We start from the raw sequence: 18561 nt of genomic DNA, 5'->3' as shown, positions 1-18561 counted from the left end.
AGGAAACCTGAAGATTTTTCACAACCTCATTTGGAACCGTACTATGCAGAAGAATATTCGAATAAACAGTTGCTCTACAAAATATGTGTTTAAATAAACTTCAATAAATATCTTAATATAGATAACATCATCTTCTCAGCATCAGCCGATATACTCGTATTGTCTTGAAGTGGTGGTAGGGTAAGCTATATTGGGACTTAGGAATATTGAGTACCTCGAAAAAGGCCTTACATAGTTATAATATTAATTACGCCTATGCGTCCCCCAATGACTTCCACATCGCACGGTTGGTAGCGGCCTGCATCCAACGCCTTCCTGCTACCTTTATCAGGTCATCGGTCCACCTTGTGGGATGTCCTACGCTGCGTTTCCCGGTACGTGGCTTCCACTCTAGAACCTTGCTGCCCCATCGGCCGTCAGTTCTGCGTACTATGCGCCCTGCGCCCATTGCCACTTCAGCTTACTAATCCGTCGGACTATGTCAGTGACTTTAGTTCGTTTACGGATCTCCTTATTTCTGATTTATGTTTCTTAAAGAAACACCGAGCATAGCCCTTTCCATAGCACGCAGTGCAACTTTGAGCTTCTTTATGAGGCTGTGGCGTTCGGATTTCTGAACGCATCACTGACACAAGCTGTCAAAATTGACGGAACGGGACTACACATTTTCCCGCTCACTCGGAGCTACTTTTGGTCGTTCCACGAACTATTATAATGGCACATATAAGTTAATCATACCGTATGCTGTTTGTGATACATGCAATGTTTACGCTGATTACCAAACTGTGTTTAGAGTGATATTTTGTGTTGTGTACAACGATAACCGATTACACATCGTCTCAATGCTAACCGGTGTTTCATTTGGCTTGGGGGAACGCCACCGCATGAAACCCCAAAAGGCCTATCTATAGGGCAGACATCGCAAATGCGCATATACCTACCGCGAACTCTGAAATTTATAAAATCACCAGAAACAGTGTAATCAATTTAAAAACCAAGCCTCTAAAACACCCTTTTCATAACCATCATATTAATGATATTGAAAATCTCTAGTAATAATTCCCAGAATCTCTAGTACAGCATTGTTGTGTTCCGGCAGTTAGAGGCTATCTTAATAGCCAGTTCCTCCGTGGTTGAGGGTGAAGCTCCTTCCACCTTCGGCCTGATCATCACTTACCAACAGGTGAGATACAGGCCAAGAGCTTCCTCGTTGTGAATAAAAAAAAAACAACTCTTATCTAAAGAGTTTAAAGATTTATGACAGCTTTTTATCATAACTAGTTATATTGAATAGTTTTCCATAATTACATAGTAGATACATACGCACAATTAGTATAAACTGGAACTAACATAACTCTATTACACGGTTTTGCAAATAAGGTTAAAATCATTACCTGAACCAAAAGCATAACAATAATTTTTAATTCGCATCACGAATAGCACAATGAACTGCAATTTATTTGTATTCTGCATTAAATGTACTTCTATATAAGTCAATGAGCAAGTTTTGAAATTCAGATTCATAGGAATTCTAAAGAGTGCAGCAACAATCTGTATCAACCATGCGTGCTCCCATACCCCTGCTTCTACTTGCGCTGCCACTGGCATATGGATCGATTGTATTTGAGTTTGGAAACAAGGATGACCCTCATAGTAAACCTATAGGAAATATCCATGGTGAAATTGGATCCTTAGAAAAAGTCCGAGTAGAAAAATTGGAAGTAAGTGATTAAAAGTTACATTTTTAAGTTCTTCAATGTAGGTTTTACAAAAATGAATGTCAGTAAGTATGTGTATTGTTAATTACTGATATCAAATTCTTAATAATCTTATTCTCTTTACAATTTCAGGTGCCGCGATGCTATAAAGTGCAGTATGTGCAAGTTGTAGTCGAAAATAAGCGGTCAATCCCGACTGTTGAATATGACGAAGTAAAAAAATATGTATGGATTGTATACCACCTGATTTCAGACAGCCGCTCCAGTTATGAGATTATCGTTAAGGGAGTTCGCTTGCTTGGATGCGACGTCTTGCCACCGGTAGTGCACAAAGATCACAATTATCCTAGTTGTTCAAGTGACTCCGGTTCGCAGACATTACCAAGGTAGTTATGATCCTTACAACGCCTCACGCCGTGTTTTCCATACTCGGAACCAAGAAAAGCCTGGAGTATTAGCTGTTGGTGGATCAGATTCTTCTGAAAGCTCTGATTCTTAATTATTTTTGAATTTGGATCAACATTGGATAAACCAAGGGAACCTGAAGAATTTTAACAACCCCATTTGGAATTTAACTTTGCAGAAAGTAGTTCATATTCTATTAAAACCGTTGCTCTACAAAATAATTATGTGTTTGAATATTTCATATAGAACAAGTCTAATACGAGTACACCTTCTTCTAAGCACCAGCCGAAATGTTATCTCGAAGTGGTGGTAGTAGGGCAGGCTATATCGGGTCGTGTATAAGTTCCCTAAGGCATACATGCCTACAAATTAAAAATAAAGCATCTTTCTCAACAGATTATAATAAACTATATTGTTAGATTACATAAGAATTAACGTTTTATTAAACGTATTAATTATTGCCTTCTTAGTCAAATTAGCACAAATAAACCTAACGGAACCAAATAATAAAAGGCATGTATTTAAATGATCTTTTTAAATTAGCAAAAACGGCAAATAAAAAAATCTAAATGGTCATCTATTTTAATGATTGATCCTCTTTCTTTGAGACATAAAATAAATAAAATCGATCGATATTTTAACCTCTTTTGAACTACGCAAAAAATTATTGAGATGTAAAAATTATATCTGATCGTTACTTGTTGGTCCTCAAAAATAAAAGAAATGAGCACCAAATATTCAATATTGTGATACTTTTTTAAATAATTCGATTTTTATAAATTATTTTTTGTCTATATCAAATAATCTTCAAAATAATTATGTTATGGTACTTATTTTTATTAAGTTGTAGTCAAAGGATGGAAACTATTTAAAGGCACTTGATGTTCAAAAAATTTTTTTAAAGGTTAAAAAAGCATACCTACTTAACACGTTCACACTGCGTTATCGGGTCGAATTGACCTTAGGTGCTGGATGCGTTGGTGCGGAATGGATATATTCGGTCTTTTCAGTAGTACGAAATATAAATATAGTTTTGCAATTGTTTCGTCAAACACAGTAAATATTTGGAAAAATAAAACTTATCAGGTCCTTACGACCCGATGTCGCACTAAAAGTAAAAAAAAAAGATCCTCATCCACATTTTTTGTACTAATTATTTTTCACAATTTTTTGGCAACAAATCACTTAAGTTTAAGCCGGCTCTCCAGTCCATGTTTAGCCTTACACAATCAACAAAAATATGACATTATTTAACATTTTTTCTAGAAAATTTTGTTGAATATTGATATGTTATGTCGTGTAGGACAAAATACGCGCTGGAGTGGCTTTAACTTGCAATGTAGTTTTTTTTATTTCTTATCATTTAACATAAATTCTAGCAAAATATCCATTTAAACCGCTTTATCAACAAAAATAATCTTAAAAAATTCATATGAAGATAAAATAAACATAAATTTTAATAACATTAGAAATTAAAAAAATATATATCAAAAACAGACTTTAAATTGCTATTTTGAGGTCTTCGGGGCATTGTATCTATAACAGTATAATATGTTTTTTTATTACAATAAAATTCTCATTAAAACGTAATGAAAATCAGTGACCAAGGTACATCGCTAGTTGGGTGGTCAAGGTACAACATTGCGACTACTTCACTTAATAAGCATAATAAACCCACTTCCATTTGAGCTTAGGATCTGAAACTCATATCGTCCAGTAGCTAGATATATAAAGATTATGTTCTAACTATAACCGTTTTGTCAAACATGCAACATTTTTTATAAATTGACATTAAGTAAACCTCCAAAAACTCACTGCGTCAGTGTAAAATATTAAATTACCATTTTTTCTTGTACTTGCACGGCGTCGGCGAATCTTAGCTAACTTCACGTTAATGTTGACAAATAACGTATGTAATACCCTAGACAACTTTTCATAAAACCGCATAATTTAAAAAATATTTACAATTGTTTTAGGTACAACTCTGTCCAAGGTTCAACAGGTTCCCCTACATACCTACTCAACTTTTGCAATCCTATAGATATACTTATTGCTATAACCACAAAACCCTGATCGGTCAATGATGTGGCTAATTCTAAAGCCAGAGCAGCGCAAGGAACTTAGTAATTTTTTTCTTCAAAATTTTAGAAAATTATGATCTTATTTTTGTAATTACAGACAGTTTTGATTCAACACAAAATATATCTAAAGAAGGATTCATCCAAATCAATGGCACACTTAATTCAATTAAAAAATAATAATCTGATGTGATCATTCGTTCTTGTTATTTTCCTTGTTCTTTTTGTTATTCTATTCTGAGATTTTTCGTGAGTTTACTTTTCTTCTAGAATTGATACTTACAAGAAAATTCTATTCTCATTTACATTATGTACTTACATAAGTATATCAGCGATTTACGTCAAAACAAACATGGACTGATGGAACTATCGGCTTTATTATGGTAATGGAGATAAATCAAAGTTGATTTACAGTTCTAGATTTAATAATAATAAACGATGTTACGGTGTATTACACTTTAATACTATATAAGGGACCTTTAACATCAGATTCCGATAGTCCTTCACAATGTATACTCGAACGATATTAGTAGTTTTCATAGCCATAATTTCCATAACTAATGCTAAAAAACATGTTTGGGAGTTTTTAGAAAAATATCCTTTTTTTCCCACCATAGACGAAGCTACCGGTGAAATAGGATTTTTCGAAAAACAGAAAAATATTATATTGAAGGTAAGTCTGTACAATGAATGACATTTATTAATTTATAAATTACCAAGGTATACTACTTTTATAAATTAATGTTAAACTAGCTGTGCCCGCGACTTTTTCTTTACTGTTTCGACTATATTGGTTGTATTGTAGGGTAATCTAAATATAATAATATGTCAGCCGTTTGGTGTAGTGGTTCGAAACGGACTACTATTCCGGAGGTAGCGGGTTTGATTCCCGCACAGTACAAACATTTGTGTATGAACATATTTATTTGTAGGTATTGGACTGGGTGTTTTCTATGTATAATAAGTATGTATTTACAAAAAAAAAGTATTTAAGTATGTTTATATCCGTTGTCTAGTACCCATAGTACAAGCTTTGCTTAGTTTGGGACTAGAAGCGCAGTGTAAATGTCCAAGGATATTTATATTTATATTATTAAAGGGGTTCCACGCGTACGAAGTCGCGGGCGGCCGCTAGTGTTAAATATAGCCTAAAGCCTTCCTCGATGAATTGGGCAATTCAACATAACAATATTTTTTCAAGTTGGACCTAGGTACTGGTCCTGAGATTAGCCAAACAAACTTCATAATATTAGTAAGTATGACAAGAATTCGCCTTTATGACCACAACCACAAAATTCAAATCCATAAATGAACTGTCTTCATCTAAGTTTCATTATTATTCATTAGAGGAAAAGAAAAACATTTGAATAATAACTGATGTTTCAAGGTTAAAAATAAAAAAAATAAGCCCTTTGCACAATTTGCATCGCATCAAACAGCCGTTTGCCGTTATAAACGTAGCCACGTTATACTCGTAGCTCACTTTCTGTATTATTCGACTCAGTTGCAATCCCATTTCAGGTCCCTAGATGCCAGACAGTTAGATACGTGCTTGTTATGGTTGACAACTCTGTCGCCAAACCGAAGGTGGACTATGACAGTGACACAAAGATAGTGTCCATCAAATACGGGCCATTTCAGTACAGCAAATCGACCTACCAAGTGCTCGCTACAGGATCGGGCACACCTGGCTGCGACGCTCCTCTTCCTCCTGCTCCTAACCCAAACCCATTTGATATAATTGTCGGCCCTGTACCCCAGCCTTATCCCGTGCCCTATCCATGTCCCAACATATTCCCGTGTCCCAACGTATTCCCGAGTCCCAACGTAATCCCGTTTCCCGACGTTTATCCGAGTCCCAGCGTAATCCCGGTTCCCGACGTTTACCCGAGTCCCAGCGTAAACCCGGTTCATGGCGTTTACCCGAGTCCCAGCGTAAACCCGGTTCATGGCGTTTACCCGAGTCCCAGCGTAAACCCGGTTCATGGCGTTTACCCGAGTCCCAAAGTATACCCGAGTCCTGACGTTTACCCGAGTCCCAGCGTAGTCCCGGTTCCCGACGTTTACCCTTCTGGACCTGTAATTTCTCCAAATCCCTTCGTAGCGCCAAGTCCTTTGGTGTCGCCAAGTTACTTCATTCAAAATTAATAAAAATTTTATGAATACCTAAGTATTTCAATTACTTTTTAACGTCATAGTCTTAATTTTCAGAGATAGAGCATAGCGCATCGGATGCTTTCAAAATCTTTTTTTATCGTTATCTGTTAAGGGGAGGAGGAGAGTTGTACAAATGATGTAAATTGTTGTAACAAACTCAATAACTCTGAATGTATAGGTTTCAGTTTATCGAGCAAGCAACTTTGCGAATTCGTTGCTCTTTAACCGACGTCATTAAGCTTCGGTCTCGAGATCGCAACGCACAACGCTGCGGTATGCGGAGGCGGACACATAATCGTATGAAAAATAATTAACGATTTACATAACTTATCAATGAAAATTACGCAAGAAATGACTAGAATCTGGGTGACAATCATGGAAAAAAATGTATTAAGATTGATGATATCTTAGAAAATATGGGTTTAGGTTACACATGTTCTTAAGACATTTAACAGGTTATAAACAACCCTACAATTTCCGGAAGTAAAGTCAAAAGGAGCACGTTGTATGCGAAAATTTGCAAAATTACGGGCGTTTTGATTACAGCCAAATAAAGTCGATTACTGTCCATAACTCCAAGTCCTAACCCTGCAACGGGGCGTCTTAGCTAGCTCAGTCTGACACCCCGCTGTTTAGTACTAAGTCCCAGTTCGCCTTCTGCGATGAGGGATGTGTACCTATCCAGGATGCCTACAGGGATATTCGACCAAGGAAACGCACAATCAATAACACAATGGCACTTATAATTCGGGTTCCACAATAGTTTTACTTATTCTAGTTTCACTGACTCTAAGTTTATTATTATCACGAGCAATTACTTTACAGGTTATATCACAATTACTAATTACTGGCAATGAAAAGAATAGCGACGCGCCCGATCCGCGTCCCGAGACTAGTTTACGTATCCGCGAGAGGGGCGGCGCCCTGTGCGAGGTTTAGCGAGTGTTAGTCTGGATACTTATAACTAGGGGGGTAGGATGTGGCCCAATTAGCTCGAGCCAGAGGCCGAAGCCCTCAGGTGAGCGCGACCACAGGGGAAAGGCGTTGGACCTACGTGGCGAGGGGGTGTGAAGTTCAGGAAGGGTGGCAGCAGGATTGCTACCGCAGGTCGGGGATGAGTATCGCATGCACTACTCGGTAAGGAATAGAACCGGTAGGCTATCAACGGTAAAACGTCTCGAATCGACAATTAGATCACCGACCGAGTTATCGAGATACCGAATCAAGCCAGAGTCGAACAGTTAGGGTTAGTGGGAACAATGAGGATAGCTATTCGCTAGGGACTCTGTGCAATGCAGCCGAGGGAACGATAGACGCGCGCGCGAACGTCTGGCTGTTGCAATGGCTCCCGAGCGAATGCTAGGCGCCCGCGGTCGCCGCCGTCTCATATATTAGCTCGGTCCGTGCGGCGTGCGGCCGCGCAGCCGTAGGGTTGTCAAAATCTCCGTGCTCGGTGCTAGGGCTGTCGATGCGTCGCGGGGCGCGTCACATCCTCCCTTGTTTTGGAGATTTTTACCTGGAAAAATCACAAGTCTGGTACATAAAGGTTCTTCAAGAACAACTAAAAGTCATGTCAATAATAAGTTATTTTTGGGTAACTTCATAACGAGTAAAAATTAAAATATAAAACATGACTGAACTTGTGCTTGCTCGTTAGCCCAATAATAACTCCTTATTTAAAACATGACAGTACATTTATTTACTTATAACCATATTAGTTAACTTGGTCTTGAAACAATTTTATTAAGATACCCTTAATTTTTTTTTTGCTTACAATGAACTAATTAAACGCTAATTTTAGCTAACTTAGTTTTGAAACAATGTTATTAAGATACCTTTAATTTTTTTCTTTCAATGAACTAATTAAACGTTAATTTTAGCTAACTTAGTTTTGAAACAATGTTATTAAGATACCTTTAATTATTTGCTTACAATGAACTAATTAAACGCTAATTTTAGTTAACTTAGTTTTGAAACAATGTTATTAAGATACTTTTGACCTTTTGTTTACAATTAACTAATGAACTAATTAAACGAGTTGTTTACTTTGTTATTACGAGTATTCAATTATTACTTGAAATATTTATTTAGTTCAAAAATAGTATGCATGGCACTTGTTATTATTATTTCTAGTTTACTAGTTTAATTATTTAAATTACCATACTCAGAATAGGCATCTGGTTAATGTTAATAATTTCTATAATAATTATTAAAAGTTATACAAGACAATGGCAGTTACGGGGTTAAGTTTTANCCGCGAGAGGGGCGGCGCCCTGTGCGAGGTTTAGCGAGTGTTAGTCTGGATACTTATAACTAGGGGGGTAGGATGTGGCCCAATTAGCTCGAGCCAGAGGCCGAAGCCCTCAGGTGAGCGCGACCACAGGGGAAAGGCGTTGGACCTACGTGGCGAGGGGGTGTGAAGTTCAGGAAGGGTGGCAGCAGGATTGCTACCGCAGGTCGGGGATGAGTATCGCATGCACTACTCGGTAAGGATTAGAACCGGTAGGCTATCAACGGTAAAACGTCTCGAATCGACAATTAGATCACCGACCGAGTTATCGAGATACCGAATCAAGCCAGAGTCGAACAGTTAGGGTTAGTGGGAACAATGAGGATAGCTATTCGCTAGGGACTCTGTGCAATGCAGCCGAGGGAACGATGGACGCGCGCGCGAACGTCTGGCTGTTGCAATGGCTCCCGAGCGAATGCTAGGCGCCCGCGGTCGCCGCCGTCTCATATATTAGCTCGGTCCGTGCGGCGTGCGGCCGCGCAGCCGTAGGGTTGTCAAAATCTCCGTGCTCGTTGCTAGGGCTGTCGATGCGTCGCGGGGCGCGTCACAACCCCAAAACCTTTTCTTCACTTGTTTTGTTTTACAAGATTAAAATTAATTCATTGGTCACATGTCACATGCACCTCAATAGATGAAGAAATTAAAATTGAATTTAGAGTGAGGTGGGGTAAGTCAAAACATATTTAATATTTTTAGTTTTTACTTCATAAAAATAGTGCTTTTTTGTGTGGATGTGGAGTGCAAAATTAAGTTATTATCATCAAAAACTATTCCAAGGCAATAAGTATAATAAAAGAGAATCAAAACAAAATAGGTAGATCTTAATACGTGTCAAAGCTCCTCAACCTCATACTGTTTCGATAAGAAACTAAAGCCTGGTCCGTGAGCACGTAGAATCCCGTCCAATGACCCCAAGCTGCCCATCCTTATCTCTGTGTTGTGCTGTTATGTTGCTGTCGCGCTCGCACACTCACTGCGGGCGCGCGTCGCACAGTCGCGACAGCAATATAATTACGCGCGAGCGATAAGGATGGGTAGTTTGGGGTCATTGGACGGGATTCTACGTGCTCACGGACCAGGCTTTACAAAAAAAAGGGTTAATTCTAGGGTGGAAGATTGATTTTTTAAATACTGATGTTTTAAATTGCTTCAACGATATATCAAAAACCTGTAGTGCAAAGAAAAGAGGTGAGAGTTGTATCGCAATAAAAGGTAAGTTACTAGGGGTACTACTATTATTTATTCTGTGGTTAGGTACTGTTTTACCTAAGGTGGGTACTACCTACTTAGCTTTGTAAAATACATAGTTTTACCGATAGCAGTTTTACCCAACTTCATCCATCATGATGATTAGTTACGTAATGAGTACACAATATTAGCTATGTAGTATACAGTAATCTACTTTATTAGCCACCAGTCATTATTTAAATTGAGATTTACTTCATATATTGTCCGAATGGGTTCTTGTACGCGCGTTATGTCGATTTTCTGGCTACTTTGTTTGGTGTGCAGCCATATTGGATTAACCACATGCATATCTTCAAAAACCAATGACATATTTGAATTTGGTATATTTTTTAATTAAATTATTTCATAATAATGGTTAAATCAATGGAAAAGAAAACATTTCTTCAATTTTTTTTCAAATAAGTAATTATTTACCGTTACCTAAATAGGTAACGGTAATTTAATGCTTTCCTGTTTGATATTTTAGGTGTCGACAAGGGAAGGGTCTCATTCAATGTGGTCGGTAATATCGGCTTGTTCGAAAAAAATACAAAAATACCTATTGAGGTGAGTTAACTATTGTTTTAAACTTTCATGGTCACTAACTTTCATCCTATTAATTCGCAGACCTTGATCAAACTCTTTATGACCTACAGTCATGTTATAGCATCTTCACAGTTCTGGTTACCCTTTAGTACTACGAAGAATAAGTGTAGCCTGACGGGCTGTGCTGTACCTCATCATCATCATTTTAGCCACAGGACGTCCACTGTTGAACATTGGCCTTCCCCAATGTCATTCACATCGCACGGTTGATAGCGGCCTGTATCTAGCACCCCCCTGTCTTTACATTTACTGTACTGTACCTCAGTGGCTCAGTCCTGTCTAATATAATCTTTATTAGGTACCATACTGCATGAAGCTGACCTACGTGCGAGTAGAGGTGGACAACAGCCTTGGCCCGCCGGTCGTGTCGCTAGACCACGGCCTGCAAATGGTCACCATCAAATATCGCCCGCTCCAGCACAGCAAGTCTACGTACTCGGTCACCGCCAAAACACTACCAATGAAGAAATGCGACCTTGTCGACGACAGTAATGGTTATTAAAATATGCATCAATGTATCTTTTGCACATTTATTGACCCCTTAAACCTAAGGAAATAAACATGATTACTGATTAATAGACTCCAAAATACCCATTGTTCACGTAATATCTAACTCTAGAAAATAAATCAGTTATGTTCAAAGTCAAAGTCAAAATTTCTTTATTTGTTTAGACTAATAAATAGTTCTTACAAATCGTCATTTTGTTCGTTGATAGGTATAGAGATTAGAGACCAAGGCAGTAACTTCATGTGTAGTTGGATATTATGAGACTATAAACCAATGATCTCATCCCTTTGTCTAGTTGTTGTTTAATTAGCAATTATGAAGTTTCTATCGATAGTGACCGAATAAGGGAACAGCAAATCTTAGTTATCAGTCTTGATCCGCCTTATTAAAATAATTAGAACAAAACAGCATGTAAGATTATACGCTCAGTTGCTACGTAAATAAGTCAACTTTACAGTATGATTAAGGGTGAGATGGGGTAACATAGGATGCTTGGCCTATTCGTGAACATTTTTCTCGTTATTTCGAGTAAGTTAGAAGGTATCGCAGTATCCTATTGAAATGTTTACAAAAGAGAACGCTACTTTTAGTAAAAAATACTATTTCATGCATGAAGAAATAGTATTAACGTTTAATTAGGCTCTACAAGTCTAGATACACGTCCTACCCCACCTCACTTTACATATTTTTAAACAACCTTATGAAAATTATTTTTCTTCTTAGTCCAATCAGTGCCAATAGTTAAAAAATTACGCGCGTTATGTCGATTTTCTGGCTATTATGTTTGGTGTGCAGCCATATTGGACTCACCGTGTGCAAATCTGAGACAAATGATGTATTCGAATTTGGTATTTCATTTATATTTTTTACATTTTTATGTTACTTTTCATAACCCAAACTTGTGTATTACCTTTATTGCATTGATTTTGATATTTCAGGAGTTGACAAGGGAAGGGTCTCATTTAGTGAAGTCGGCAGTATTGGCCTATTTGAAAAAATTAAAAAAATACCTATTAAGGTTAGTAACATCTCTCAATCCTTTACTTTACTACTTTATCAGATCCATTCTTTCTTTGCTCACATCATACGCATACATTTATCTGCTTGATTCAATCACTGTTATATTACATAACATTCCACCGATTTCCACCTCAGAAGCCCACATTGTTTGAACAGTTAGTAGAAGATATAAAACCTTAAGGTCAACGCACACAGAGGCGGGAAGCGCGGGAAAGCGGTCATGATCCGGGACGATATTTTTTGTAATGTTCTAATTTATTTATTTATTTAAGAATGTTTAAATAGCATTTAATTGTGCATAAATGTGCAGGAAGTTAGTACTTGAACATAAGCCAATTAAAGAAACACATTCTACCACTAATTTGTACAAAATCAGTCATATAGAAAAGAAAGAGGACGCCTACTCCCATCAGGATCAGGATCGCAATCGGATCGCTTTTCCCCGCCCTTCCCAATTTTTGATATGGGCTATTTAATTTGAATATAAATTAATTCTGCAATACAATGTCACTAATGCTAAGAAGGCACAAAAGATAAGGAAACATGTGCCGCTTAATAGCTACTATTCATAAGTGCCACTTGTGGTCAAAATTGAATAAATATTTTTGATTTTGATTTTTTATTTTTTGATTATGTTTTATTTCACGTCGCCGCGTCGTTTAGATACCGTACTGCATGAAGCTGACGTTCGTGCGCGTGGAGGTGGACAACTCACTGGGCCCGCCCGTGGTGACGCTAGACTACGGCCTGCTGATGACCACGATCCGCTACCGCCCACTGCAGCATAGCAGTTCGACCTACTCCGTCATCGCCAAGGCGGTGCCCATCAAGGACTGCGCCTCGCCCGAACCGGACGATTATTATTAATTAATAAACCATGGCTGCTGAGGACTTGAGATTGGTCTATTGGTTTTATTATCACAACTTTTGACCGCAGCTTCGTCTAAGTTTTCGGTCTGTCACAGAAAGACATTTGTCACGCGCGTATCCTATACTAAGTACCTACATTGAAAAACTGGGATAAAACTATCCTGTGCGTTTTCCTGGGTAGGCCATTTCTGTAGGATATTATATAGGATAGTAGGATAGAGCATAGGATAAGATAATAGGAAGGATAGCAAGACTAGGATATGACGAGAAGGTAGGCACACATAATACGAGGAACTAATGTATTCTCATTGTGTTCCTTCTTCATAAGATACCGTACTGCATGACTACGGCCTGCTGATGGTGACGGTCCGGTACCGCCCACTGCAGCATAGCAGTTCGACCTACTCCGTCATCGCCAAGGCGGTGCCCATCAAGGACTGCGCCTCGCCCGACCCTGACGATTATTATATTAATTAAATAAATAAACACGGCTGCTGTACCTAAACATGGACTTGAGATTGGTCTATTTTTTGTTCCTATCCTATCCTATCCTAATTACATAATATACAGGGTGTCCCAAAAACAATGGATAACCCTGTAACCATCGATAGGCCTCGCCATGGTCTCCTTAACGTCCAATTTTGACCCCAGTAAAAATATCACCGTTTTCAAGATTTTCAAGTTTTTGTGCATTTTTAGAAAATTGCCACCTGCGATTACTTTTTCTCATGCCATTTCTACAAATGAGGATACTTTTCAATCTAGTTTTTTTCCTTATCACAAGGGATAGTTGGGCTATCAAAAGAAAATATTAAAGTTCAACAAACTAGTTTAAAAGTATGAAAATTTTAAGAAATTGCAGAGAAGAAGGAAAAATTAATTCATTGTCTTGCACTTTTGATCAGCCATCGTGTAAAAAAAATGTAGGAAGACTATCGTGCCCATTGCCTTAAAAACTTCCTTGGTTAATTGAGATTCTAAAAAGGTATCACAAGCCTATGTATTCTGTATTATTTTTATCTTATGGCTACTTGAATAGCAACTAGTATGAAAACTGCAAAAATGAGTTTTTCTCGTAATAGTTAAACTAGGACTGCATAGTGGCATTAAATACAAATGGATAATTTTTAGCGTAGGAATTTTAATAAAGCAACATTTTATCATCATCATCATCATCATTTCAGCCATAGGACGTCCACTGCTGAACATAGGCCTGTACCCCAATGATTTTCATAATGACCGCTTGGTAGCGGCCTGCATCCAGCACCTTCCTGCTTACCTTTATGAGGTCGTCGGTCCACTTTGTAGGTGGACGTCCTACGATGCGCTTTCCGGTACGTAGCCTCCACTTGAACCCTGTTGCCCCATTGGCCGTCCGTTCTGCGTTTTTGTGATTACTTAATTTTTGTTTTAAACCTTATAAATGTGCCTATAGACAAATACCCGTGATAATACACGGCTCGGAAACGTGGATTTTTTGGACAGCGTGCTATGGAAGGGGTTATGCTCGGGTTTCTTTACGAAATCGTATCAAAAATTAGGAGATCCGTAAACGACCTAGAGTCGCTGACATACCTCGACGGATCAGCAAGCTGAAGTGGCAATGGGCAGGGCACAGTAGTTTGCAGAACTGAGGCAGCAGGGTTAAAGTGGAGGCTTCGTACCGGAAAGCGCATCGTAGGACGTCCACCTACAAAGTGGACCGACGACCTCATAAAGGTAAGCAGGAAGGTGCTGGATGCAGGCCGCTACCAAGCGGTCATTATGAAAATCATTGGGGTACAGGCCTATGTTCAGCAGTGGACGTTCTATGGCTGAAATGATGATGATGATGATGATTAAATGTTGCTTTATTAAAATTCCTACGCTAAAAATTATCCATTTATATTTAATGCCACTATGCAGTCCTAGTTTAACTATTACGAGAAAAACTCATTTTTGCAGTTTTCATCCCAGTTGCTATTCAAGTAGCCATAAGATAAAAATAATACAGAATACATAAGCTTGTGATACCTTTTTAGAATCATAATTAACCAAGGAAGTTTTTAAGGTAATGGGCACGATAGTCTTCCTACATTTTTTTTACACGATGGCTGATCAAAAGTGCAAGACAATGAATTAATTTTTCTTTCTTCTCTGCAATTTCTTAAAATTTTCATACTTTTAAACTAGTTTGTTGAACTTTAATCTTTTCTTTTGATAGCCCAACTATCCCTTCTGATAAGGAAAAAAACTAGATTGAAGAGTATCCTCATTTGTAGAAATGGCATGAGAAAAAGTAATCGCTGGTGGCAATTTTCTAAAAATGCACAAAAACTTGAAAATCTTGAAAACGGTGATATTTTTACTGGGGTCAAAATTGGATGTTAGGGAGACCATGGCGAGGCCTACCGATGGTTACAGGGTTATCCATTGTTTTTGGGACACCCTGTATAGCCGTGCCTTACGCGTTTAAACCACTAAATCGAGTTCGATTAGGTATAGTTTTGGTCAGAGGAAAAACAACTTACAACATAGGGTAGTAACTTAAAGACTTTCTGTGATAGACAGAAATTCATTCGGGTGGAGCCGCGAGCAGAAGCTAAGTATAAATTGTGATTTAAATCACTAGAAGAAAGTGATTAAGTCATTTAATTTTCCCGTAGTAATTTTTTTAATTTTCTACAACAAATACTTATAAAAGTATGAACAAACAAACTAATCATGCTGTCGGCCTTCCTTATGTGCATAAATAACCACCTTCGTGTTACCATAGTTAATTTTATGTGCGTACCTACTTGTCATAGTGTACATTAAATTACATAATTATAAAAAAGGCTAAATGCGTTAAATTAATAATACAAACTGGTCAAGTAGGTACGTGCGGCGATAACAGTCCCGTGGTGTGGATAATAATAATCATAATCATAATCATCATTGCCGAACAACAGGATGACCATTGCCGAAGGACAGAACATAGAAAGAGGAACCACAGATGCTTTCTCTATGTTCTGCGCCTCTCTCCCCCAAGTCCCCCCATGAGTTCCACATCACACGGTTGATAGCGGCCTGCAACTATGCAACTTAGAGCTTCCTTATGAGGCCTATTAGTGAAAGGTCACGTTTCAGAGCCATAATACAAATAAATCAAGTCAAAATACTTAGACCAACTCAGAACGTAGATTTCAGTGGAACAGTGTTAAAAATCTACCCGCTTTATTAATGTCACTGTAAGACCAGTAAGACTATCTAGAGTTGCCAAGTTGCATTAATTTCTTTAGAAGAGAACCCTAAATTCCGTAATTTATGTAAACGATTTTCTTACCACTCTTTTTTTAATGACTTTTATTCAATCACTATTGATACAAGGCAATAGTGTGTTAGTTAATATTACAAAATCAGTCATGTCTGGACTACGCTGTGGTACATTGGTTCTGAGGCTTTTGTCACTGATGTGTTGTAATGTTGGAATGATATTGTGCGGAAAAATAACCACTGATGTATTCCATTTTCCCTTATGTCATGGCAATTTAAAAGGTACTTAATATTATCCTGAAAGGGTGTTTAATGTTTTAACTCGTAGAACCCAAAGTGGTAGCATGGTAGGTATCTAGTCCGTCAATTATATTATCAAAAAATATTGGTCACGTATATTTTTATTTGTCAATCAAAAAAATGATTATGAAATTATGATGCGTTAACCGTTGACGTTGCGTGACCGATTTATAGCTCACAGAATTGCTAAAATCAAGTGGCAGTGGACGGGGCACATAGCTCGTAGAGACGATGGTCATTGGGGCAGAAAAGTTCTCGAGTGGCGACCACGGACTGGAAGCCCAGGCGTAGCGTGGGCAGGTAGATGGACCGACGATCTGGTAAAGGTCGCGGGAAGAGCCTGGATGCGGGCAGCGCAGGACTGTTCATTGTGGAAAACCTTGGTCCCCCAAGGTCCCGGTCTGTGCCCAGCAGTGGACGCCATTTGGCTCTAACGAACGAACGAACGATGCGTTGAAGTTCCGCGTGACGTCACAAAGTGCTACACTTTTAAATGTAATGTATTTTTAAAACTTCAGATCCATATGGAGGAAGAATTTCATTTAATGTAGCAGGTTCAATCCACAAAGATGAAAAAGTTGCCAGAATACCCATTACGGTACGTAAATAATTTAAAATACTCATAAGGTACTTGATACAAATAAGGCCTACTTAACTTTAAATGCTTATATTTTAATAAATATTAACGCCAATCAACAAAAACAAGGTTAATTAACTTCTTCCATCCTTTAATTTTAGCAATATTACAAAAAATAACACATTTTTTAACTAAATCTCTTCAAAATAAGCAAATTACGAAACTACTGATTTTGGCTTTAATAAATCACCTACACGGAATAAGGCCTATATGATTCAAATGCCTCTAGACCTTAAAATTGAGTTTGTATTAAACAAAATGTGGTCTTATATCATTAAACACGTCGATTTGTTTGTGTTATTAAAATTTTACATAACTAATAAACAGAAATATACTGTATATCTCTAGATAAACTTAAATTCCACTTATTAAGAATTGTACATAAATTAATATTCATAGTAACAAAGTAATGATTCCTTACATATTATATTTTGATATTATTGAAAAAAATATCAAAAACAAACAATATATTTTTTTTGTATAGGGCTTATTAAAACACCGTGTTCGAATAAGGCCTACACATAAAACCTTTTAAATAAATCAGTTTTAGGAATATCATTTATATTAGTCTTGAATTTTTGTAAACAAAATGAGATCTCTATTTTTATTAGAACCAGTGCATAAAAAGGCTTCTGAATCATCTTTACGAACTCCTACACAATATTTGTGATACCACCAAAAGCAGTCTTTTATGGTCGCATATCTGCTACTTTGTCTTCGAGACAGGCGTGATAATACTAGCTTTTATTCTTCTTTCCTTTAGAATTATACATACGGCTTTTTTTCTTATTTGTTTATATAAGACAGCACGAAATCACCCACCACCTTAGAAGAACGCGTGCCAATTGGTACTGGGATCGTGGATCGGGACGCTCTTGCACTCTACCGGGTTATAGGGCATATGAGTACGTGTCCTTGAAGTATTATCCCGGTTGGATTTATTTATCTGTGTTTTCTGATGCATAGGCCTTATTAGAACGTAGGCCTTATTTGTATCAAGTACCTTATTTTAACAATAATACATACAGAGATTATCTAATCAACTCCAAATTAAAACAACGGAAATCCAAAGGGAAATCCACGAAAATAATACCTTGCTGTCAGCAAGGCTTGTCTTCATTATTCTTATGAGCCGCCAATAACCTTATGTTGTATTCCAGATTCCGTATTGCATGGACCTAACCTACGTCAATGTGGCGGTGGACAACCCAGTCGGTCCTCCGGTGGTGTCTCTGGACCGAGACCTGTACGTGGTCACCATCAAATACCGCGAGTCTCAGAAAAGCGCGTCAACCTATTCGGTCACCGCCAAGACTGTTCCTATCAAGCAATGCTACGATTTCAACAATGATGGTTATTAAATCAATTAAACATTTCATTATTACTGTTTATTTATTTATCTAATGCACTTATTTTTGCATAAAGATAATATTTTATAAACATGTTAGTAGGTGCTTCTCCTTGGTAAAAAGCAATAAAATCTTTCATTATAACTAATCAATCATCTGCTT

The 18561-nt window shown here is 37.7% G+C and overlaps 3 protein-coding genes across 3 annotated transcripts; all 3 read left to right on the top strand.

Moving 5' to 3' along the window:
• The first annotated feature begins 4709 nt into the window (after nt 1-4709).
• LOC114353881 (tetra-peptide repeat homeobox protein 1-like) lies at nt 4710-6349 on the top strand. Its single transcript, XM_028306020.1, has 2 exons — nt 4710-4874; nt 5723-6349. The coding sequence occupies exons 1-2, from the start codon at nt 4710-4712 to the stop codon at nt 6347-6349; spliced, it is 792 nt and encodes a 263-aa protein (XP_028161821.1).
• A 3776-nt stretch (nt 6350-10125) lies between these two features.
• On the top strand, nt 10126-10983 carry LOC114353879 (uncharacterized). The gene is made up of 3 exons (XM_028306019.1): nt 10126-10216; nt 10363-10442; nt 10780-10983. Exons 1-3 carry the CDS (start codon nt 10126-10128, stop codon nt 10981-10983), a joined length of 375 nt encoding a protein of 124 aa, XP_028161820.1.
• A 479-nt stretch (nt 10984-11462) lies between these two features.
• LOC114353878 (uncharacterized) lies at nt 11463-18411 on the top strand. Its single transcript, XM_028306018.1, has 5 exons — nt 11463-11467; nt 11785-11837; nt 11928-12007; nt 12673-12828; nt 18211-18411. Exons 1-5 carry the CDS (start codon nt 11463-11465, stop codon nt 18409-18411), a joined length of 495 nt encoding a protein of 164 aa, XP_028161819.1.
• Nucleotides 18412-18561: the final 150 nt, after the last annotated feature.

Source organism: Ostrinia furnacalis, unplaced genomic scaffold, assembly GCF_004193835.3.
Source record: "Ostrinia furnacalis isolate ACB-3 unplaced genomic scaffold, ASM419383v2 OfSCF1850, whole genome shotgun sequence".
Taxonomy (NCBI): domain Eukaryota; kingdom Metazoa; phylum Arthropoda; class Insecta; order Lepidoptera; family Crambidae; genus Ostrinia; species Ostrinia furnacalis.
Note: the sequence above shows the minus strand (reverse complement) of the source record. Positions and strands in the feature narration are given on the sequence as shown.

Coding starts and splice junctions, on each gene's coding strand:
- LOC114353881 (XM_028306020.1), top strand. CDS start 4,710: ATGTATACTCGAACGATATTAGTAGTTTTCATAGCCATAATTTCCATA. Junction 4,875..5,722: donor AGAAAAATATTATATTGAAG/GTAAGTCTGTAC, acceptor ATCCCATTTCAG/GTCCCTAGATGCCAGACAGT.
- LOC114353879 (XM_028306019.1), top strand. CDS start 10,126: ATGTCGATTTTCTGGCTACTTTGTTTGGTGTGCAGCCATATTGGATTA. Junction 10,217..10,362: donor CAATGACATATTTGAATTTG/GTATATTTTTTA, acceptor TTGATATTTTAG/GTGTCGACAAGGGAAGGGTC. Junction 10,443..10,779: donor ATACAAAAATACCTATTGAG/GTGAGTTAACTA, acceptor AATCTTTATTAG/GTACCATACTGCATGAAGCT.
- LOC114353878 (XM_028306018.1), top strand. Junction 11,838..11,927: donor AAATGATGTATTCGAATTTG/GTATTTCATTTA, acceptor TTGATATTTCAG/GAGTTGACAAGGGAAGGGTC. Junction 12,008..12,672: donor TTAAAAAAATACCTATTAAG/GTTAGTAACATC, acceptor CGCGTCGTTTAG/ATACCGTACTGCATGAAGCT.